Consider the following 20,243-nt stretch of genomic DNA (forward strand, 5'->3'; position numbering starts at 1 on the left):
TCCCTTCTGGGTTCCCCTGTCTCACTCACTGCACTCAAATACATTTCCTCTTCCTTCACAAATACTTACTGACTAGGACAGTCTGCTAGAAGGTGACTGTGATATTTCATGTGACAGATGGCCTAAACCATAGCAAATATGATCCAGAAATCCCACTGCTGGGGATATACCCAAAGGAATGGAAATCATCATGTCAAAGGGATACCTGTACTGCCATGTTTATTGCAGCTCTATTCACAATAGCCAGGAGTTGGAACCAAACTAAATGCCCATCAATGGATAATTAGATAAGTAATATGTGCTATATATACTCTGTCATAAAAATGAATGAAATTTTGCCATTCATAGCAACATGGATGAACTTAGAGAAAATTAAGTGAAATAAGCCAGGCACAGAAAGAGAAACACCACGTCCTCACTCATAAGTGGGAGAAGAAAGAAAGAAAGAAAAGAAAGAAAAAGAAAGAAAGAAAGAAAAGAAAGAAAGAAAGAAAGAAAGAAAGAAAGAAAGAAAGAAAGAAAGAAAGAAAGAAAGAAAGAAAGAAAAGAAAAGAAAAGAAAAGAAAAGAAAAGCAAGCAAGAACAATCACAATGATACATTGAACTTTCAAAAGGAGAGAATAGAACTGAGGCCACCAGAGGTGGGAAAGGGGGAAGAGCAGGGGGTAAGGGAGGAATTGGTAAAGGGCTATGAAAAACAATTACATTGTGTAATGCTGAATATACTAATTATCCTGATTGGAGCATCACATATTGCACACAGGTATTGATATTCAATGCTGTACCCCACAGATATGTACAATCAACTATGTTTCAATTAAAAAATAAAAAATAAATAAATAAATAAGCCATGGCAAAGTGGGGATAGAGAGGTGGGGATGAATTTGAACACTGTTTCTGAGAAGGAGTGACAGTACCTGGTGACTGACTAGGTGCAAGAGAGGAGGGAGATTTACAGTGTCACCAATATTTCTGGGTGCGTGGTGCAACTATGTGAGATACAAAACCCTGCAAGAACAGCCATTTGGAGTAATGTGGGAATGATGAACCGACAGTGTCGAATGCTACTAGGTCACTCCTGCCTGTGAGGAGACGTGTCATAGAAAGCCTTGCAAGGGTGGCTGGGAGGGGCGTTGGGGGCTGTATGAGTCAGCCACTCGCTGTAGTGTTTGTGGGTGAAGGTGGGAGAAGGAGCAGTGCCTGCTGGAAGGCGGGGGTCAGGGTGGAGAGAAAGACACTTTCTTCCCACAGAGGAGACTTAGTCACGTTGTTGTAGAGAAGGGGAAGGCAGGAGGGAGGGAAAGGTCACAGGGCAAGTGACAGTAGAAACAATCAATGGGAAGCTTACAGCTAAGCAAATACCTATAAACTCTGACATACAGTCAACAGAATCATTTATCTATCTTCTGTGTAGAGATTACCTGTTGACCAGAAGACTGGGTCAAATTTCATGCTTGACAGAGCATATCATAACTAACAGCCAATACTTAATATTGGCTACTGCGTGACAGGCCCTGGGCTACCTTACTAACAGTAACTCATTTGTCCTCATAACAACCCCTAAGGTGTATAACTATTTTTATCCTTATTTTACAAATGAGGAAAGAGAGGCACAGAATGGTTAAGTAACTTGCCCACAGCTGTAAGTGGTAGAACCAAATTCAAACCAATGCAGTCAGGCTCTGGAGTCCATACGGCGAATCAACACATCATACTGTCCTCAATGTGCCATCAGCATCTATCTCTGATGAAGCATAAATGTTCATGCATAATAATCATGCATAATAAGGGTGTCTGCATATATTCCTCCTGCTTTTGGCGGTCTTGCAGTCAATGACCTTATTTTTAAAAAAGAACTTATTTTTAAAGTTCTTACCTGCAAAAATCAGATGGGAAGATATAAAGGACTTCATCTTTGGTTATTAATGGATGAAAAGAATCTCCATCTGTTCCATTAATCATGTTGCACCTGTCTGTGGCCCACCAGTCAAGTGACCTACAATTAATGAGCACAAGAAAGAGAAAAGATGACCAAATTTGATTTTAGATTCTCTTAAATGGTCAGGCTTTTCAAGATTTAACTGAAGCTGGCTACCCACAGTATCTTATTCATACACAGATACAAAATTGTTAGGGAGCAGATCAAGGGGGAGAAGTACGCCCCGACCCCCAAATCAACTGTGATAGAGGTAATAGCTAACAACCCCTCTTTCCTTCTTCTAGAAAAGTGTATTCCACATAGAGGTTTAGAAATACTGATTTACTGAAAGCAGTGATCCAATTTACCATTAATAATAGCCTCGTTCATAGCCAGTCCACGGACAGACGAACTCTGTACAGGTGTGTCTGGCTCTTTAACATTCATGATAGAACATTAACCTAGTCTACCCTCTGAAGAGTTCTCTTTTCCAAAAATAACATATGACTTCTCTTAGAATATAAGCAAGCTCAATACTGAATTAACTTCATGCTTGCTAAAAGCACAACTGAGATAGCAGGGTTTTTAAATTAATTTTTTAAATAATGGTACATGCAATGGACTGAATATTTATGTCCCTCCCCAAACTCATTTGTTGAAATCCTAATCTCCAAGGTGATGGTATTAGGAAGTGGGGACTTTGGGAGCTATTAGGTCATGGGGGGGAGTGGCTCTGATAAATGAGATTAGTCCCTTCCACTATGTGAAGTTACAGAGAGGACGGCCACCCGTGAGGAGGGAGGCCCTCACCAGACACCAAGTCTGCCAGTGCCTTGATCTTGGACTTCCCAACCTCCAGAACTAACAGAAATAAATTTCTATTTTTCATAAGCCACTCAGTCTATGGCAATTTGTTAGAGCAGCTTGAATGGACTAAGGTAGTACAAGATTCAAAAGAAAGAAAAAGGCAGACAATAAGTAGTAATTCTCCCAACTTCTGGTCATGATGACACTCTGAGTTCATGAACTGAGGGCCTCTTCCAAATACAAACACAAGGAGGTGGTTTATAAAAGACAAAAAGAGCGCATCTAGAAGGCCTACACTACATCAAACACAAACATCTACCTAGACAAAAAAAAAAGATGATAAATGCAAAGCGGTGAACAGGACTGAAGCCACCGCACTGCAGCTCTGGAAGCAGGAGACAGAACTGCAAGTTCAGCTCCTGGGGAAAGTAAGGATTAAAAGTGGTCCACAGGGGCTTGAAATCACAGTGTAAGGGGCAGAGATTCACTGCTCATCAAGAGAGCCCAAAGAGAGCAGCTTCTACCTGCTGTCTGGACTTAAATGTGTACAAAGCATAGTGGTCTGGGGAGGCAGGGAGACCCAGACAGCCTCACAACCAGAACCTGCGCCAAGCTGCCTGCTGATTTCCCCACCATGACTGTGGGGTGAAAGGCCCACCTGGACATACTGGTTCTGACGGGGTGCTCCCGAGCGGGCTACATGAAGGCAACTGCAGACTTACATGGGGAGGGTGAGAGGATAGACACAGACACACACGCACACACGCACACACATACAGACAGGCAACAGACTAACCTCCCAACAAAATAATTCTGCAAATCAACATTTTTTTAAGTTGGAGGAAACTTATGCAAAGAGACAGGCAATAAAATCAACAATGAGGAGATGAATTCACTTTAGAAAAAATAAAATAGAACAATCTGGCTAATACCTTAAATAAGTATGTTGTTTAGTATCCTCAAAGAGACAAGTGAAAAAATAACATCCTTAAAATAATGGGAAATTATTAAAAAATAAAAAGGAAAGAATGAAATAAGAGTAGAAAGACACAAAATCGGAAAATTAGAAATCTTGGAAATAAAAAATACTTTCTGAAGGAAACACTCAATGTCAGGATAAAACTCTAGACTGTACATAGTTGAAGAGAGAACTGAAGAATTGGAAGGTCATTCTAAGGAATTTACACAAATATAAGCTCAGGAAAATTAAAGGATCAAGGTACAGAGAATAGATTGAGAGGCTCCAATAAATGTTTAAGAGGAGTTTGGGGACTGGGGGTTGGGGGGAGTGAGAATAGGGAGAATAACAAAGAAATAGTAATTGAAGAGATAATTGCTGGAAGTTTTCCAAGATTTAAGGAAAATATAAGACCATGGATTGACAGTATGCCCCAAGGGCCAAACAGAATAAATGAAATAAGTTCAAATCTGGATACACTGCAGTAAAACTGCAGAAGATCAAGGAAAAACCCAAAGTTAGGGGAGTAATATCATCATAGTTTTGAACTGTCAACCTAGAATTCTATACCTGGCTAAAATATTTCAAAACTGAGAGTGAAATAATGACATTTTAAAATATGCAAAGTCTTCGAGAGTTTACTACCTACAGATCCTTACTGAAGAGTTAGTAATGCTGGGTTTCCCATCCTATTAACATGTTGGGCTTGAGAATTCTCTGCAGTGGGGGCTGTGCCGTACACTGTAGGATGTTTAGCAGCATCCCAGGCTGCCACCCAGGAGATGCCAGTAGCACCCCCCCAAGTTGTGACAACCAAAAATATGTCCAGACATTAACAAATGTCCCCTGGGGGACAAATCTGCCCCTGCTTGAGAACCATTGTACTAATGATCTTTAGCAAGAAGAAAAGTAAACTCTGGGGGAAGATGTACAAAGGAAAAGAAAAATAAATTAACAAAATATATTGATAAATTCAATTAAATATTTACTATAAAAAGAAAGACGTTTTCGGTCAGCTCAGTTGGTTAGAGCACAGTGTTGTAACATCAAGGTTGAGGGTTCAGAGCCCCATGCTGGCTAGCCACCAAAATTTTTAAAAAATGAAGTTTTTACTTATATTTACATTTCTAAGAAAGTAAAACAAGTTGTAGATAAGAATAACAAAGAAGATGTGTGAGTATGTTAATAAATGGGTCAAGTTATGGTCTTGTTTGGAAGGAGAAGAGAGACCATAAATAGCTTTAGATTTTGTTGGGGGAAATTGTTGTTAAATATGAATCATACAAATCTAAGGGTGGAAAAGAATATAAAAATAAGTCCAAACTGTATCTGTAACTACAATAGGTACGTAAGAGGATTAAGCCACCCTATTAAAAGATTGGAAAATAAGAGATTTGGTTTAAAAGAAAGCCTGGCTATATCCTGTTTCCAAGCACGCTTCCCTCCCAGCCCAGTGCCCCGGCCACCCAGGGCCCCTCCAGAGGCAGCACGCTGCCAGTTTCTTATGGATCCCTTCATGGATCCTGTATACTTGGGGTACGTGTGTAAATATATATTAGGTACAAGTAATGTGTGCTTTTAAAAATTTAAATAAATTATTTATCTGAAAACAGTTTTAGATTTAAGAAAAGTTGTGAAGGCGATACAGAGAGTTCCCTCTATCCCGTGCCCAGTTTCTCCTGTTATTAGCATCTTACATTACCATGGCACATTCATTACAATTAACGAAGTAATCCTGATACGTTACTATTAACTAAAATCCATATGCTATTCAGATACCCTTAGTTTTTCCCCAATGTCCTTTTTCTGTTCCGGGGTTCATCCAGGACACCACAGGACATTTAATTATTGTGTTTCCTTGGGCTCCTCTGGGCTATCATAGTTTATCGCACTTTCTTTGTATTTGATGACCTTGACAGTTTTGAGGAGTACTGGCCAGGTATTTTTTAAAATGTCCTGCCTTCAGGATTTGTCTGGTGTTTTTCTTGTGGTTGGAGTGGGGTTATGGGCTTCTGGGAAGAAGATTCCTGAGGCAAAGTGCCACTTCCAACCCATGATCATCATGCCACCAACATGACTTACAAGTGATGTTAACCACGATCACCAGGCTGAGGTGGTGTTTGCCAGGCTTCTCCACCGCGAGATTACTCCCCCTACCTCCACACTGTATTCTTGGTACGGTTACTGACATGTGTATGTATAGACTTATTTTTTTATTTTAATTTTTTTTTAAAAAGTAACGTACTGGGTACACTATGCAGCATGTTGCTTTTTTTCTTTAATAATTCTTAGAGAAAGGCTGTCTTGTTCTTTTTACCAGACGGACAACTGATTCAAGAGAAGCACTGATGGGGCAAGTTAATGATTAATTTCCCAGGTTTTCTAGAATCTACATTTGCATCAATTTAGGTCAGCAGAAAGAAATACAGTTCATGGGTATTAGCTAAGCTTTCTGTCTAATTATTTCAGTGAATTATAATACTGGAAATAATCATATAAAAATATTTTTATACATATTTTTTTTAAATGCTGTTGAAGTTTTTCACTACATTACCCAAAGTATCTTTTATAAAAGATCCACAGGATGAATTCCACCCAGAATTTGAAGCCAGGATGAAATCTATTTTTCTTGAAATAATATAGGCAATAAAACCCACAAAGCTCATTGTATGTCCCTTTTTGCTTGGATTGCTGGGAAGATCAGAAGTAAATTTAATGTTCAAAAACAGATCTACTACCTCAGGGCCTGAAGAATTAGCCTCCTTTCTCCTCAAAGGTTTCCAATTTCTCAGACTTAAAAAAAATCATCTTGTTTTATATGTAGCTTTATTGTAAGCTGCCTCAACTCCTCTCTGGAATTAGTTTATTTATAAATTATAGGCATTAAAATAAAAACATTTTTTAAATGATATAATACTGAACTCAAATATATTTCATTTTTAGAGTAAAATACACAAACAATCCACAATCACGAAATTAAATTAAAAGGGAACCTCTCCTGTATCACCGCAAAACAAGTAATGTTTGAAAAATATTTGTGCTGTAGCTTCTACATATCATTCATTGATTACTAAGCAAGAGTGAGACTTTTCACTAGCTTGTAATTCATGCCTGGCCATGATCAATCTACAAATCATTAATATTTAATTTGTAAAGTATATTACCCCCATCTTGATTTGTACAACAACAATTACAATAATATTTACACATGTATACATTTTTTCACCCAAAAAATGAATGCTAAAATTTTTTAAGCTACATAGAAATACATATCCAGTTTAAATTAAAATTGAAAAAGTAATTACACTGGTAAATCTTTAGACTTACGTTTTTCCATTCCATTCAACAATCTTTGTAAAGTTAAGGTAATTGTCTTCTCCAGTTAGAAAAACATAGTCTCCATCATTAGTTCCATTTTTCTGAAAATAAATGAATATGGTAATTTAACTGTGATGGTTAATTTTACACCAACTTGTTCAGGCTACAGTGCCCAGTTATTTGGTCAAACACTAGACTAGATGTGGCTGTATTTTGTAGATGTGACTAACATCTACAGTCAGTTAACTTTAAGGAGATTACCCTTGATAATGTGGGTGAGTGGCCCTCATCCAATTAGTTCAAAGTCTTAAAAGCAAAAACTGAGGATTCCTGAAGAAAAACAAATTCTTCTTGAGACTGCAGCATAGAAATACTGCCTGAGTTTCCAGTCTGCCCTACAGACTTGTCAGCCTTCACAATCACATAAGCCAATTTGTTAATATCAGGGTCTCTCTCTCTCTCTCTCTCTCTCATGTACATATATCCTATTGGTTCTGCCTCTCTGGAGAACCCTAACTGACACAGTAACTAACAAATTTAATCTTCATGAAACCGTCCTAGATAGGCCTAATTGCTACATGAGATTGTGCCAGGACTAGGAAACACAGTGACTATTTTGCTAAATACCATATTAACTGTATTATTATTTTATGGCTTTAAGAAGTATGAACCGCAGGCTGGTTAGTTAGCTCAGTTGGTTATAGCGTGGTGTTATAACACCAAGGTCAAGGGTTTTCAGGTCCCCTTACCAGCCAGCTGCCAAAAAAAAAAAGTAATTATGAGCCCAATTGAAAAATAGGCGAAGGATCTGAAGAGACATTTCTCCAAAGAAAATACACAAATGGCCAATGCACATAAAAAGATGTTCACCATCATTAGTCATTAGGGAAATGCAAATCACCACCACAATGAGACACCACTTTACACTATTACAGCAATTAAAAAAAAAAAAAAAAAAGGAAATTAACAAGCATTGATAAGGATGGGGAGAAACTGGAACCTTTATACATTGCTGGTGGGAATATAAAATGTTGCAGCCACTATAAAAAATAGTTTGGCAGTTCCTTAAAAAATTAAAAAGAATTCATATGACCCCAAAATTCCACACCTATGTATATACTCAAGAGAATTCCACTCCAAGGTATATACCCAATGTCATACAAAAATATGTATGTACACAGTGTTTGCCAAAAAGGGGATGCAACCCAAATGTCCATCAACTGACAAATAGATAAACAAAATGTAGTAACCATACAATGGAATATTTCTCAGCCATACAAAGGAATTAAGTACTAATACATGTTACAACATGGATGATGCCTGAAAATATTATGCTAAATCAAAGAAACCAGACACGAAAGGTTACATATTTTATGAATCCATTTATATAAAATGTCCAGAACAGGCAAATCCATAGAGAAAGTAGATTAGTGGTTGCAGGGGCTGGGGGGAGGGGGAATCGGAGCTACTGCTAGTGGGGTATGCAGTTTCTTTTTAAGACGATGAAAATGTTCTGGACTTAGACAGTGGTGGTGGTTGTACAACCTTGTGAACTGTAATTCTTGTGAACTAATAAATACTGAATTGTACGCACATTTTAAAATGGTGAATTTTATGGTAAGTGAATTATATCTCAAAAAAAAAAGAAAAAAAAAAGCCTAAGTCCAGGGCCAGGACCCAATTATACAAAAATAGCTGCACTAGAAGAAAGTGGCATTAATATAGTCTTATTTTCAGTTAAGGTTTCTTCATTTGTTCGAGGGTCCCTCACAAAGTTAATAGAAAGATTTGTAAACTTTTAACTCTATTTTTTCATGAGGTGTTTGAAGTCCTTCATATATTCTCTCCAAGTTACACTTCTTAAGGGCACATACACACTCTACACATTCTTTTTTTTTTTTTTTAGATGTCCAAATCTCTTTTATTGGGGGAAATGGGTCTCAGGAGTGGGCAGGAGGCCCTTCTACACATTCTTACAAATCCTTTTTTTTTTTTTTTTTTTTTTTTTGTCGTTTTTTCGTGACCGGCACTCAGCCAGTGAGTGCACCTATCATTCCTATATGGGATCCGAACCCGCGGCGGGAGCGTCGCCGCGCTCCCAGCGCAGCACTCTACCGAGTGCGCCACGGGCTCAGCCCCTTACAAATCCTTTATTTGAGGATAGAGCTATGATTTCTGGAAAACAGCACAAGTACTAGCTATTCTATAATAATAAAGTAATAGGAGTGAACAATTATTGAGTATTTATAATATTCCTGGCACTGATCTAAAAGTTTTACATGAACTATCTCATGAAATCCTCACAACAGCTACACGAGATAGTGTGGTTATAAGCCCGATGAGTTCAATAATGTGAAAAAGAGAAAGCAAGCTGTACAATAAAAATTATCTCAGAAATACTGAGATGTTAGGAACAGATCTACCTGGCAGATGGGCTGAAGCCACTGGGGAAAAAAGGGCCTTGAGGGAACTTTTGTATCCCTCCGCAGGAGGATCTCCTGAAATATTTCCAGAAGGGAGGTCTAGGCACAACTTAATATGAAATTCGTGCTTCTCTGGTTCTGTGGAAGCTGTATTTCTATGAGGTGGGACCTTCTAGGAAACATCTATCTGGTCTGCTCCCCCGGAGTGAAGCATTTAGGGTTGGTGAGACTCTACCTTTAGGACTCCCGCCTCTTGCATAGATAATGTTTAAAAACTCACTTACAATCTTGTTTGAACAACTTCTAAGTTTTGTATGCCCTTGCAGGCCCATGGGCAGAAGTACCACCATTTGCCCCAGAGGAACTGAAATGCTAGGGGATTACATGATGAGAGTTAAATTCTCGGATACGCAGAGACAAAAAAATAAATACAAATTTAAAGATGAACAAACTCTCACAAACCCAAAGCCTATCCCTAATCTAACACTTTTTTCCTGAGGTTAATTTTTGTCTTTTACCAACTTCCCAACTATCCATTTCACCAAAGATTTTTTTTTCTTCCAAAAAAATACTTTCTTACTTTTCACATACTCTACAAGACATCTAGAACTCCTCACGATTTTGGTCTTCTCCTAGAAGAAACCCAAAGTTAATATGAAATCTGGCTTGGAGTGCCCCTTCCTCACCGTCCACTGAACAAAGAGCTCTGAAAAGAAAAATCAACTTACCCCATAGAATAGGCCAAAATAGGGAGAGATGTCAGGTCTGAAAATATGGATGAGGGACAAGATCTCATCTTTGTAGCCCCAGAGCAACTCGTCGACTGTGTGAGTCATGAAGAGATTCTGCTGATAGGCTCTCAGCAAGGCCTCGATGATCTGCTTGAGGAAACTGACCTGCACCCATTCTATGAGGGTCTGAGGAGCAGAGGCAAATTAAGACAGCAGTGTTCCCTCCAAAGCACCCACTCCCTTCTACTATCTCTCAGCAAAGGGGGCTGGAAATTTCAATGTAAATGTTGAGATTAAATAGCTAAGAAATCAGCTAGTGAGCTCCTTTCTGGCTGCATGTGGAAGAAAAAGACCAGTCATTGTCCTTTCTCAGTATTATGCTTTGTAAGTGTGAGCTTAGCATCCCGCCATACAGGCACTGAGTTATTATTCACACGCCCCAGAAAGAAAAAGGAAAAGCTCATATAAACACATTGGCATCTTTGGTCACAAGGTGGCACCACTTTCCTCCCCAGCAGGGCCAGAGGCATAGCCCTCATTACAAGCCCCACACCAGGAGGCAGCAGGGCAGGGCCAGTCTAGGATCTAATACTAGGATCTAATACCAGGTCTAGGATCTAATATTCGCTAGGTCCTGGGTCCACCATCAGTGTGCAGCTGCATACGGAGCAGTCATCTAGGAGATAGAGTGGGAAGGGGTTGTATAAACAGATAAGAAAGTTTTATGTGTCTCAGTATAGTGTAGGTGTAATATAGGTGTTATTATCAGGTGGAATTGCTATTATAAACAAAGCACAATGAAATCACAGTAGGCTGTAATCAAAAGCCCAGTCTCTGCTATTTGAAAAGTGGCGGGGGGAAGGGGAATCAATTTACATATTTTGATTGTTATGTCTTCTTCATGGATCAATCCTTTTATCATTATGTAGTGGCCCTCTTTATCTCTTTTTCTGGTTTTTAGTTCAAAGTCTATTTTATCAGATATAAGAAAGCTACTCCAGCTCGTTTTTCATTTCTGTTTGCATGGTAAATCTTTTTCCATCCTTTCACTCTTAGTCTATGTGTGTCTTTACAGGTGAGGTGGGTCTCTTGAAGGCAGCATGTAGTTGGGTCCTCCTTTTTAATCCAGTTGGTCAGTCTGTGTCTTTGAGTGGGGAATTTAATCCTTTTACATTAAGAGTTGTTATTGAAAAGTGTTGATTTACTCCTAGCATTTTATTGATTTTTTGTTTGGATGTCTTAAGTGTCTTTTGTTCCTTTCTTTTGGATTTACTGTTCGTCTTCTGTATTTGTTGGTTTCTTGGGTGGTAGATAAACTTTTTTTTTCTCTTCATTTTTATTTTACAAGTGGGTTTTGTTTTTTCTTGAGTTTTTATGGCAGTGGTAGTTATTTTTCAGGTACCAAGCCCAGTACTCCCTTGAGAATTTCCTGTAAGGGTGGTCGTGTGGTAGTGAATTCTAGCAGTTTTTGTTTGTCTGAGAAATATACTATTTGCCCTTTATTTCAGAAGGATAGCCTTGCGGGGTAGAGTATTCTTGGCTGACAATCTCTGTCTTTTAGAATTCTGGATACATCATCCCATTCCCTTCTGGCTTTTAGGGTTTGTGATGAAAAGTCTGATGTTAGTCTAATTGGGGCTCCCTTACAGGTGATTTGACGCTTCTCTCTTGCAGCTTTTAAGATTCTCTCTTTGTCTTTGAGTTTTGCCAGTTTGACTATAACCTGTCTTGGAGAAGACCTTTTTGGGTTGAACATGTTTGGGGATCTTTGAGCTTCCTGAATCTGAAGATCTGTGTCTTTTCCTATACCTGGGAAGTTTTCTACCACTATTTTGTTGAATATGTTTTCAATGCAATCTCCTTTTTCCTCCCCTTCTGAATACGCATGACTCAGAAATTTGAGTGCTTAAGGTTGTCTGATATCTCTCTTAGATTTTCTTCAATGTTTTTAATTCTTTTTTCTTTTCTTTTTTTTTTTTTTGTCTGCCTGTGTTATTTCAAACAGCCCATTTTCAAGGTCAGAAGTTCTCTCTTCTGCTTCTGCAAGCCTGCTGGTTAAACTCTCTGTTGTGTTTTTTATTTCGCTGAATGAATTCTTCAGCTCAGCAAGCTCTGCTACATTCTTTTTCAGGGCATTGATTTCCTTGTACATTTCTTCTTTCAGGTCCTGTACAGTTTTCCTCATTTCATCATTTTGTCTAGCTGAGTTTTCTTGTATCTCTTTTAGTTTCCTTAGAATTATTGATCAATATTCGGTCATTTCAAGGACTTCCTGTTCTATAGGGTCTAGAGCTTGAGAGTTATTACCCTTTGGTGGTGTACTTTCTTGATTTTTCATATTTTTGGTATTTTTCCTTTGGTGTTACAGTCCACTCATTTGACACTATTGTCTGGCTAGGATCCTGCCGGGACTGCCAATTTGGCACGGCTGCCTCAGTGCCTGTGGGCAGAAGGTTCAGGCCTCTCTGGGCCGTGGGGATTGGACTGGGCTGGGAGTCTGGCAGCAGTGCCTACCTGTTCCCACGTGGGCGCCTCGGGGCATGTGGTTGCTGTGGCCCTCTGGCCTCTCCAGGGGTGCCTCTCTGGTCAGTGTGCACTCACCTGGGCTGGGGGTGGGGTCCAGCAGCCACAGCGCCTACCTGCTCGGTCACGCTTTCACCTTGGGGCCTGTGGTCACAGCGGGTCTCAGGCCTCTCCCCAATTTACATATTTTGAGAATTTAAAGTCCAAGACAGAAATGTGAACTGAGAAGTGGTATGCAAATGCTATTGCTGGAATTTTTGAACCCAAAACTAGGGGCAAATAAATATTATAAAAATTATTAGCTACCAAAATATCCTAGGGGCATATTTATTTGCACAAGTGCTAACCCTAAACACACAGGAAGAAATTATGAAAATAAATCCTAAAATTTGTATTTTGTCATTATCTGAAAAGACCTTGTTTAACAGACCTCAGGAAAAAAAGCTTAAGATGAAGGGAAGGGGAAAGTGTATTTTTCTTTTTATATATGTATGCTTTTAATATAACTTAATAGCTCTTAAATGTAAAACCATAATATCCTTAATTTAGTTTTTTCCTTTCTTCTAAAATCCACAACAATTATACTAAAATGCCTACTTACCAAAACAGGAATATTTAATGTTCTAATTAAGTCAATTTTAGGGTCTCCAACAGATTTGTTTCGTTCAAAAACATAGGCCTTGTTGCTAACAGCGGATATTGTTGTTCCATTATCTCCAAATTGAACATTTGCTTTGTTTCTGAGTTCCCTAAAAGAAAGAAAAGGATTTTATTTGAAAATAGGCACCACTTAAATGGGCAAGACTTCTTCCTTTCTTTCAACATCAAAGTTATAACAATCCCAATATAACCATTATATAGAGAGAGATCACAGGTACTAGGCCCTTAAAACCTGGAGATTAAAGTTATATTATGGGAAGAAATGAGGCCGAGGATACAATCTTCTGAAAAAACTGCTGTGTTCACTCTTTTCCCCCATGACTGGGGAAGTACAACAGCCAAGGGTCACCTTGACCAGGGAATCAATCAATGAATTCTCTCCTGGGTTATGGTTTGGTCCTGAAATAGTTTCAAAATTTTCCGTTCAGTTCGTAGATTCACTTAGAATTTCAATTCACTTAGAATTTCAATTTGTTTAACAATGTCTTTTTATTTTTAACTCAAATTCAGTAGAAATTTCATTTAAAAAAACCAATGCCCAAGGCTTAGTAAACTAGAGGAGTTTCTGATATACAGTTCGGTTTGGTCGAAATTAGTGCCCCCACATGAACTATTAGGAAAGCTGCTAGAAAGTGCTGGTACTAAGACTGGGCCTAGGGTTAATGTCAGTGAGGATTCACCTTGGGCATAAGGCACCAAAACACTCAGTAATCAAGACAAATGATATTTTAATGCAACATTTCTTAAAATCGAAATTAATGCCAAGAATTCATGATGAACAAAATATGAAAATGTTAATAAAAACAGGATCTGATCTTTCATTCATCGAATGCCTCAAGCTAGTCCTGGCCCTTCCTGGTACACAGCAGCTGTTCAGCAAATCTCAGTGTCTTTCCTTCTCTCCCTCTGTTTACCTTTTCTTCTTCCTTTACCATCTAGGGCTGTTATGTCTGACATGGCAGCCACACTAGTCACTAATTGGAACTGAGATATGTTGTTAGTGTAAAATAGACATCGGATTTCAAAACCAGTACCAAAAAAAAAAAAAAAAGAATGTAAAATATCTCCTTACCTTTTGTATACTGATTACATATTAAAATGATGCTATTTTAGATATAATGGGTAAAATAAATATATATTACTAAAATTTATTTCACCTGTTTCTTTTTCCTTTTTTTTTAATGTGGCTACTAGAAAATCTTCAATCACATATGTGGCTTGTGTAATGTTTTGATTGGACAGAGCTAATCTAAGAGCTTATAACTCAGATACAGGTTAGGAAGGCATTAGGCAGCTGGGCTCCCCAGCCCCTCCTCCTGAGGCCTTTCCTGACCACAGCAGCACACAGGGATATTTATCACCCACCTGTGGAGTTTGCTGTCTGTACATGTCTTTGGCAGTCACTTATAAACTGCTGAGTGACATTATTTAGATTGTGAAAGAATTCTCATGTAGCCTCAGCTAGACCACAAGCAAGCTAAAGGCAGAAACTTATATATCATACCCCTTTATACCTCTTAAATCCTTTTTAGATTTTAAAATAAAAATACAAGAAAATAATAAACAAATGCATACATACAGATCCATAAAAACAGATGAGTCTTTGTAACTTCTATGGCACTAAGCACCGAGCCATGCATAATAATCATGTAAGTATCTGACACTTGCATAGCTCTTCGACGGGTTTAACCCACACTATGTCATTTTATTTCATTTAATCCTTACAACAAGCGTGTAGTACAGACAGAGCAAGTATTACTGGCCACTTATACAGGTGGAGTGCTGGGCACAGAAGAGCAGAACTTGAACTCAAGTCTTATCATGAGCACATAGTACCCTTCTCCCTGTATCAGACAGCCTCTCAGAACAGGAGTCAAAAAAATGTGCATAGGAGGAAACCAATGAATGCCTCCAACAAAAGCCAAATCTAAATAATGATGAGAGAAAAAAATCACATACCCTTCCAGCTCACAAAGAATACATGCAAATCTGATAGAGGCTGTTGTGCGAAAACACTCACACACTATGAAGCTAGGAGGCATCTGCCCTGGACTTCTGGTTGTTAGACAGCCATTTCCCTCACTTCTGGCAATGGTCCCGATGTCCTTTCCTCTCCTGCACCATGCGGCCATGCAAGGCCATCAACCAAGGGTGCCGTGGGACCCGAGCTCAACCAGCTCCTTTCCTCTGGCCTCTGAGTCCCCAGCACAGAACCTCAAGATGGAAACCGCAGCAAGACCGGATTCCTCCCAGCCCTGCATGCGTGCTGGGATGATCCACAGGCTCCCCCGACTTGGATCTTCAAAGCTGCCCTAAACCCCACCCTGTCTTCCAAGTTGATCCCTCTGATTCTGTTAACCTACTTTATAGCCTTCAAATGGATTCCCTTTTTACTTAAATTAGTCAGCGATAGTTTATCCAGTTTGCAACCAGAGACCCCTCATCTACAAATCATAACCCAGGGTTTTCATAGGTGAGAAAGCGGAGATGCAGGACCAACCAGAAAGTGTCAGAACCAGGTTTAAAATCCTGGTCGCCCTTTCATCCAGGGTTTTCCTAGAACTACCCAGAAGTTAGTTCAAAGTGATTTGTTACTAGAGGGAGGAGGAGAGGAAATTTCAAAGCCAAACCCCAGCCTCAGCTTAGGCTGGTGCCCACAGGGAGGGGCAAATTCATCCCCATTCACTTCCTGTCCCCAAATCCTCCCTGCAGTGGGGGTGAGGAAGAAGCCTTCTCCAGGGGTAGCTGTTTATAGCCAGTGCTTAGCACCCCAAGTCAGCCTGGCCCACCACTAAGGAATTAGAAGTAGAAAAAGTGACCCCAGAGTGAACGCCAATTTGCACCCAAAGGCAGCTGAGGCAGAAAGCCCAAGAGATGGCACTAAAAATAGGTCCAGAATCCTGGAGTCAGCTTTGGCAAGTTTTCTGAGTAATATCGAAATCAATGACCTTGCTAAGGCTTTTTCTGCTTTCTTCACCCGAGCCCTGGGTCATGAACCAAGAAGCCTGTATAATCCGAAGCCTGAGGCCTGCGTCATTTATTTCTGTTTATATTTACTGACCCTGGAGATGACTTTTTAAATGTTTTCTTTACTGCTTACCATGTGAGAACCTGATGTTTTAAGGGAAAATTGAGCACAAAGATTGCAAGCACTTTAAGCCTTGTAACTTAATTTGGTTTCTCAATAAATTTCAACATGTCAAAGCCAAGGTTTCCCAAATCATAAAAAAATATACTTCCCTTGGCAGGCTGACCATGTCGGGTCACTTGCAGCTAACCCCATGACAATATACTTCCCTTGGCAGGCTGACCATGTCGGGTCACTTGCAGCTAACCCCATGACAATATACTTCCCTTGGCAGGGTGACCATGTCAGGTCACTTGCAGCTAACCCCATGACTTCCCTCAGCAATTTGGGGTCTGCTGCCTACCACCCTAAGGCATGACTGACAGGTGGCCTTTACAGAGCAGCTCTACCTGAAGGAAGACAGTGCCAGGGGCCTGTAAGAAGTGACTTCCCACACACCAGAGGCCAAGAACCAAAGAGAGGAATGGTGAGGGACCTTCCTCTCAAAACAACAAATGACAGTCAGAGGAAACCAAAATGTTTCCCTCCCAAGTACTCCTACTCTGGCAACCCCAGGACGGCCACAGCACACGGTGAAGAGTTTCAGTTACAATGCCAGTAAGTCTGTCACCTAAATCTCCCTATGATCAACAACAGTCAGCTAGAAGTAGGGAGGTCTCTGGTGAAGAGAAGACTAAGAGCAAGAAGTGGTTGATTTCTGCCTTACAGTATCAGAGAAGACCACAGAAACTTTCAGAAATACAAACAAGAGCTAAAAGAACAGAAGACTAAGGGCAAGAAGTGGTTGATTTCTGCCTGACAGTATCAGAGAAGACCACAGAAACTTTCAGAAATACAAACAAGAGCTAAAAAAGAAAACTATACAAAAAAAAAAAAAAAAAAAAAATCTCTGGCCTAGCCAGTTAATCAAGGAACCATACTTAAAAGTGCCTGGTATGGTCCCTGGTATTTATTTTTTTATTTATTTATGGCAGGTGGCCGGGAAGGGGATTCAAACCCTTGACTCTGGTGTTATCAGCATCACCTTCTAACCAAGCAAGCTAGCCAGTCAGCCCTGGTCCCCGGTACTTAGTAAATGCAAATAAATCTCAGACTATAGGTTAACATTTGGTAATCACAATGATGATCCTAGTCACAAAGAAAAGGTCGAGTTATGTTCTGTAAACTATTTAATTATGCAGGAAAATCCACGATTGATTTTAGAAATAATAGTCTGAGATAAGGAATGGAAACCAAAAGAAATGCTTTTCATTAGCTGGAAAATTAACACCACTGCATCTAATTCCTCAGAAATGCTGGATAAATTGGATTCCTACAATACTATCATATAATCTTTATCTTTCAGTCATTTGGTTCCTTCTCTCATCCGATGTTCCTGGTTGAGAATTACCATAAGTGACTGAGAACACTGGCTAGAAATGAAGATTGACCTCTGGCTGCCACATTTTGCATTCAACCCTGCTTTCATGGTTACAGGCTCTGTGACTAGGGAGAAGTTACTTATTGCTTCTGTGCCTCAGCTTCCTCATCTGTAGAATGGAGGTAACGAAACTACCTCATAGGGCTGTTGTGAGATTTAAATCCACATAAATTCATAATCCAGTTAGAACACTACCTGGCACTTACTAAGTGCTTAGGAAGCATTAGCTGCTAATACCATGTGCAAGGGCTTGTGCTAAGCTCTCCAGTGGAGAGATGTCAAGTCCTGGGTCCTGTCCTCCCAGAATCCACAGTGGAGCCGGGGAGACCGCCGCCTCGTGGTAGGAGCTCTGTGAAACTCAACTCAGGAGGGAGGAACGGCGACGGGCAAGGAGTCCTGAGGAAAGTGACACAGTGCAGGAGGCCCACTGGGGTTGGTTCTGGAAGGAGGGTGGAGGGGGCCTTGCGGACAGGGGCAGAAGGAGAGCAAGGGCAGGTGGCGCGGCAGGAAGGCAGGGCCATGCTTCCCACGTGCAGGGTGAGAAAGCTGTGGCCCTGGCAGAGGAGGACACTACAGAGGGGCTTTACAAGAGCGGCAGCAGATCAGGGCCACGCTGGGCTGAATAAACACATCAACGTGGAAATGAGCAGTGAAGTCCCAGATCGGGCGAGGCGACCCGGAAGAAAGGGCAAGCAAGGGAAGCTGGCCGCAGGCGCGTGCTGAGGAGCCCATATTCCACTCTCTATTACCACTGCCTGGTCAGCTGAATGAAAGGCTGCAAACTTGCAGCCCAGAGCAGGTACTGAGAAAACGCTGGAAGAGGAGGGGTGGTGTGGGGACAGAAACAGCTTCACTCCTGACGATGGAAACATCTCCCTGTCCCCAAATAGCTGGGCTGGCCCACATGGCTTGTGCAGGCAATTCATCTAGTGCTGCCGCCAGCATGGAAAACTAACAGGTACCTGGTCACTACCTTTTGTACATAAGAGATGGGGGTGCGGGGTGGGTGTCTTTTTCTACTTTTCTTATTTTGGGGCAGTTCAAGGATTTTTTGTAAAAAACTAATTTATCTAAAGATTTCTGTTCCTATTTTGAGAAAACAAATACATTTTTAGCTACCAGTCTAAAAGACACTAACAGATAAGTGAGTCAGGTTTAGAAAAAAAAGATAAGCATTCTCTTCTAATAATGCAAATAATAACCATGGTGTTTCTAAATTTTTTAGCATCTCTTTGATATTAAAAAAAAATTTTTTTTATACAGTCTGGTTTAGATATAAGTAAAGAACCAAAGGGCTGACAGGACAGAATTTGAAAGTTTAATCAAAGTTTCTATCTCTGCTAAACTGCAAGGAAGACAACTAGATCCTTAAGAAATTAAATGTGAAAAAATAGAACTATAAGAACATAGAGTAGAATATCAAATCGTTGAAGGGAGTAGGACTTTTTAAGCTCAGAAATGACAGAAAAATTTAAAGAAGAATAGACTTGACTACACATAAATTTTAAAAATTAACAAGGCAAACAACAGAAAAACAGTTGCCCCAAATGTGACAAATGGTTAACATCATTGTTACATACAAAGTTCACAGAGTCGCATGAACACTACAGCACTCAAGTGAATGGGCAAAGGACAGGAACTAAAGTGTGGAAACACAACTGGCTGGCCAGCAGGAGAGAACATTCAACCCATGGATGTTGAATAGTCCCAATCAAAGGATGAAATGAAAACTGATCAATATATCCAAGAAGGGAACTGTTTGTTAAGTGCACTAACATATTTACTCTATTAAATATTATCATCATTACAATTCATTTGGGTAAAGGCCAAAATGTAACATGGGAAAACACTATGATGTAATATTAAGTGAATAAAATATATACATATATGCATTTGTACATGCATACCAGATGTATACATTGTATGATAACCAACTAAGAGTAAAACTCATCCATAGAAAAATGGACGAGAGGACATCCACTAAAACAGGAGCACTGGTTATCTCTGAGACTGAAACCATGGATAGTGGTTTTTCTTCTTTTATTTTACTGCATTTTCAAGTTTATCTTTAGTGATTATATATATGCACTCATATATATATAAGTTTATAATATATAATTTACACTTTTAAATATAATGCTATATATGCTTTTGTATATGTTGATTACTATTTCATAATCCAGTATTACTTAATGATCAGTGAATAATAAAAAAAAAATCACTTAAGATATATTCCTCACACCTTTTTTCTTACTATCAAAGAAAGTCTAAAAAAGAAATGAACAATCCAAACAACAAAACTAAGAAACCCAAAAGGTAGATATATTTAATAGAATATTGTAAATTTAGCAAATACTTGTTAAACCTATGAAAATTATTTGAAAAGCCCTTAGACAT

The 20,243-nt window shown here is 39.5% G+C and overlaps 1 protein-coding gene across 1 annotated transcript in view; it reads right to left on the minus strand.

Moving 5' to 3' along the window:
* Nucleotides 1-20,243, minus strand: part of SCARB2 (scavenger receptor class B member 2) — a 62,388-nt gene that overhangs the window by 14,638 nt on the left and 27,507 nt on the right. The window contains exons 3-6 of the mRNA XM_063108266.1: nt 13,280-13,427; nt 10,153-10,341; nt 7,011-7,102; nt 1,877-1,996 (exon numbers count right to left, since the gene is read on the minus strand). Of these exons, the coding sequence (XP_062964336.1) occupies nt 1,877-1,996; nt 7,011-7,102; nt 10,153-10,341; nt 13,280-13,427 (549 nt within the window). The remainder of the gene's footprint in view (nt 1-1,876; nt 1,997-7,010; nt 7,103-10,152; nt 10,342-13,279; nt 13,428-20,243) is intronic.

This window comes from Cynocephalus volans, chromosome 9 (genome assembly GCF_027409185.1).
Source record: "Cynocephalus volans isolate mCynVol1 chromosome 9, mCynVol1.pri, whole genome shotgun sequence".
NCBI lineage: Eukaryota > Metazoa > Chordata > Mammalia > Dermoptera > Cynocephalidae > Cynocephalus > Cynocephalus volans.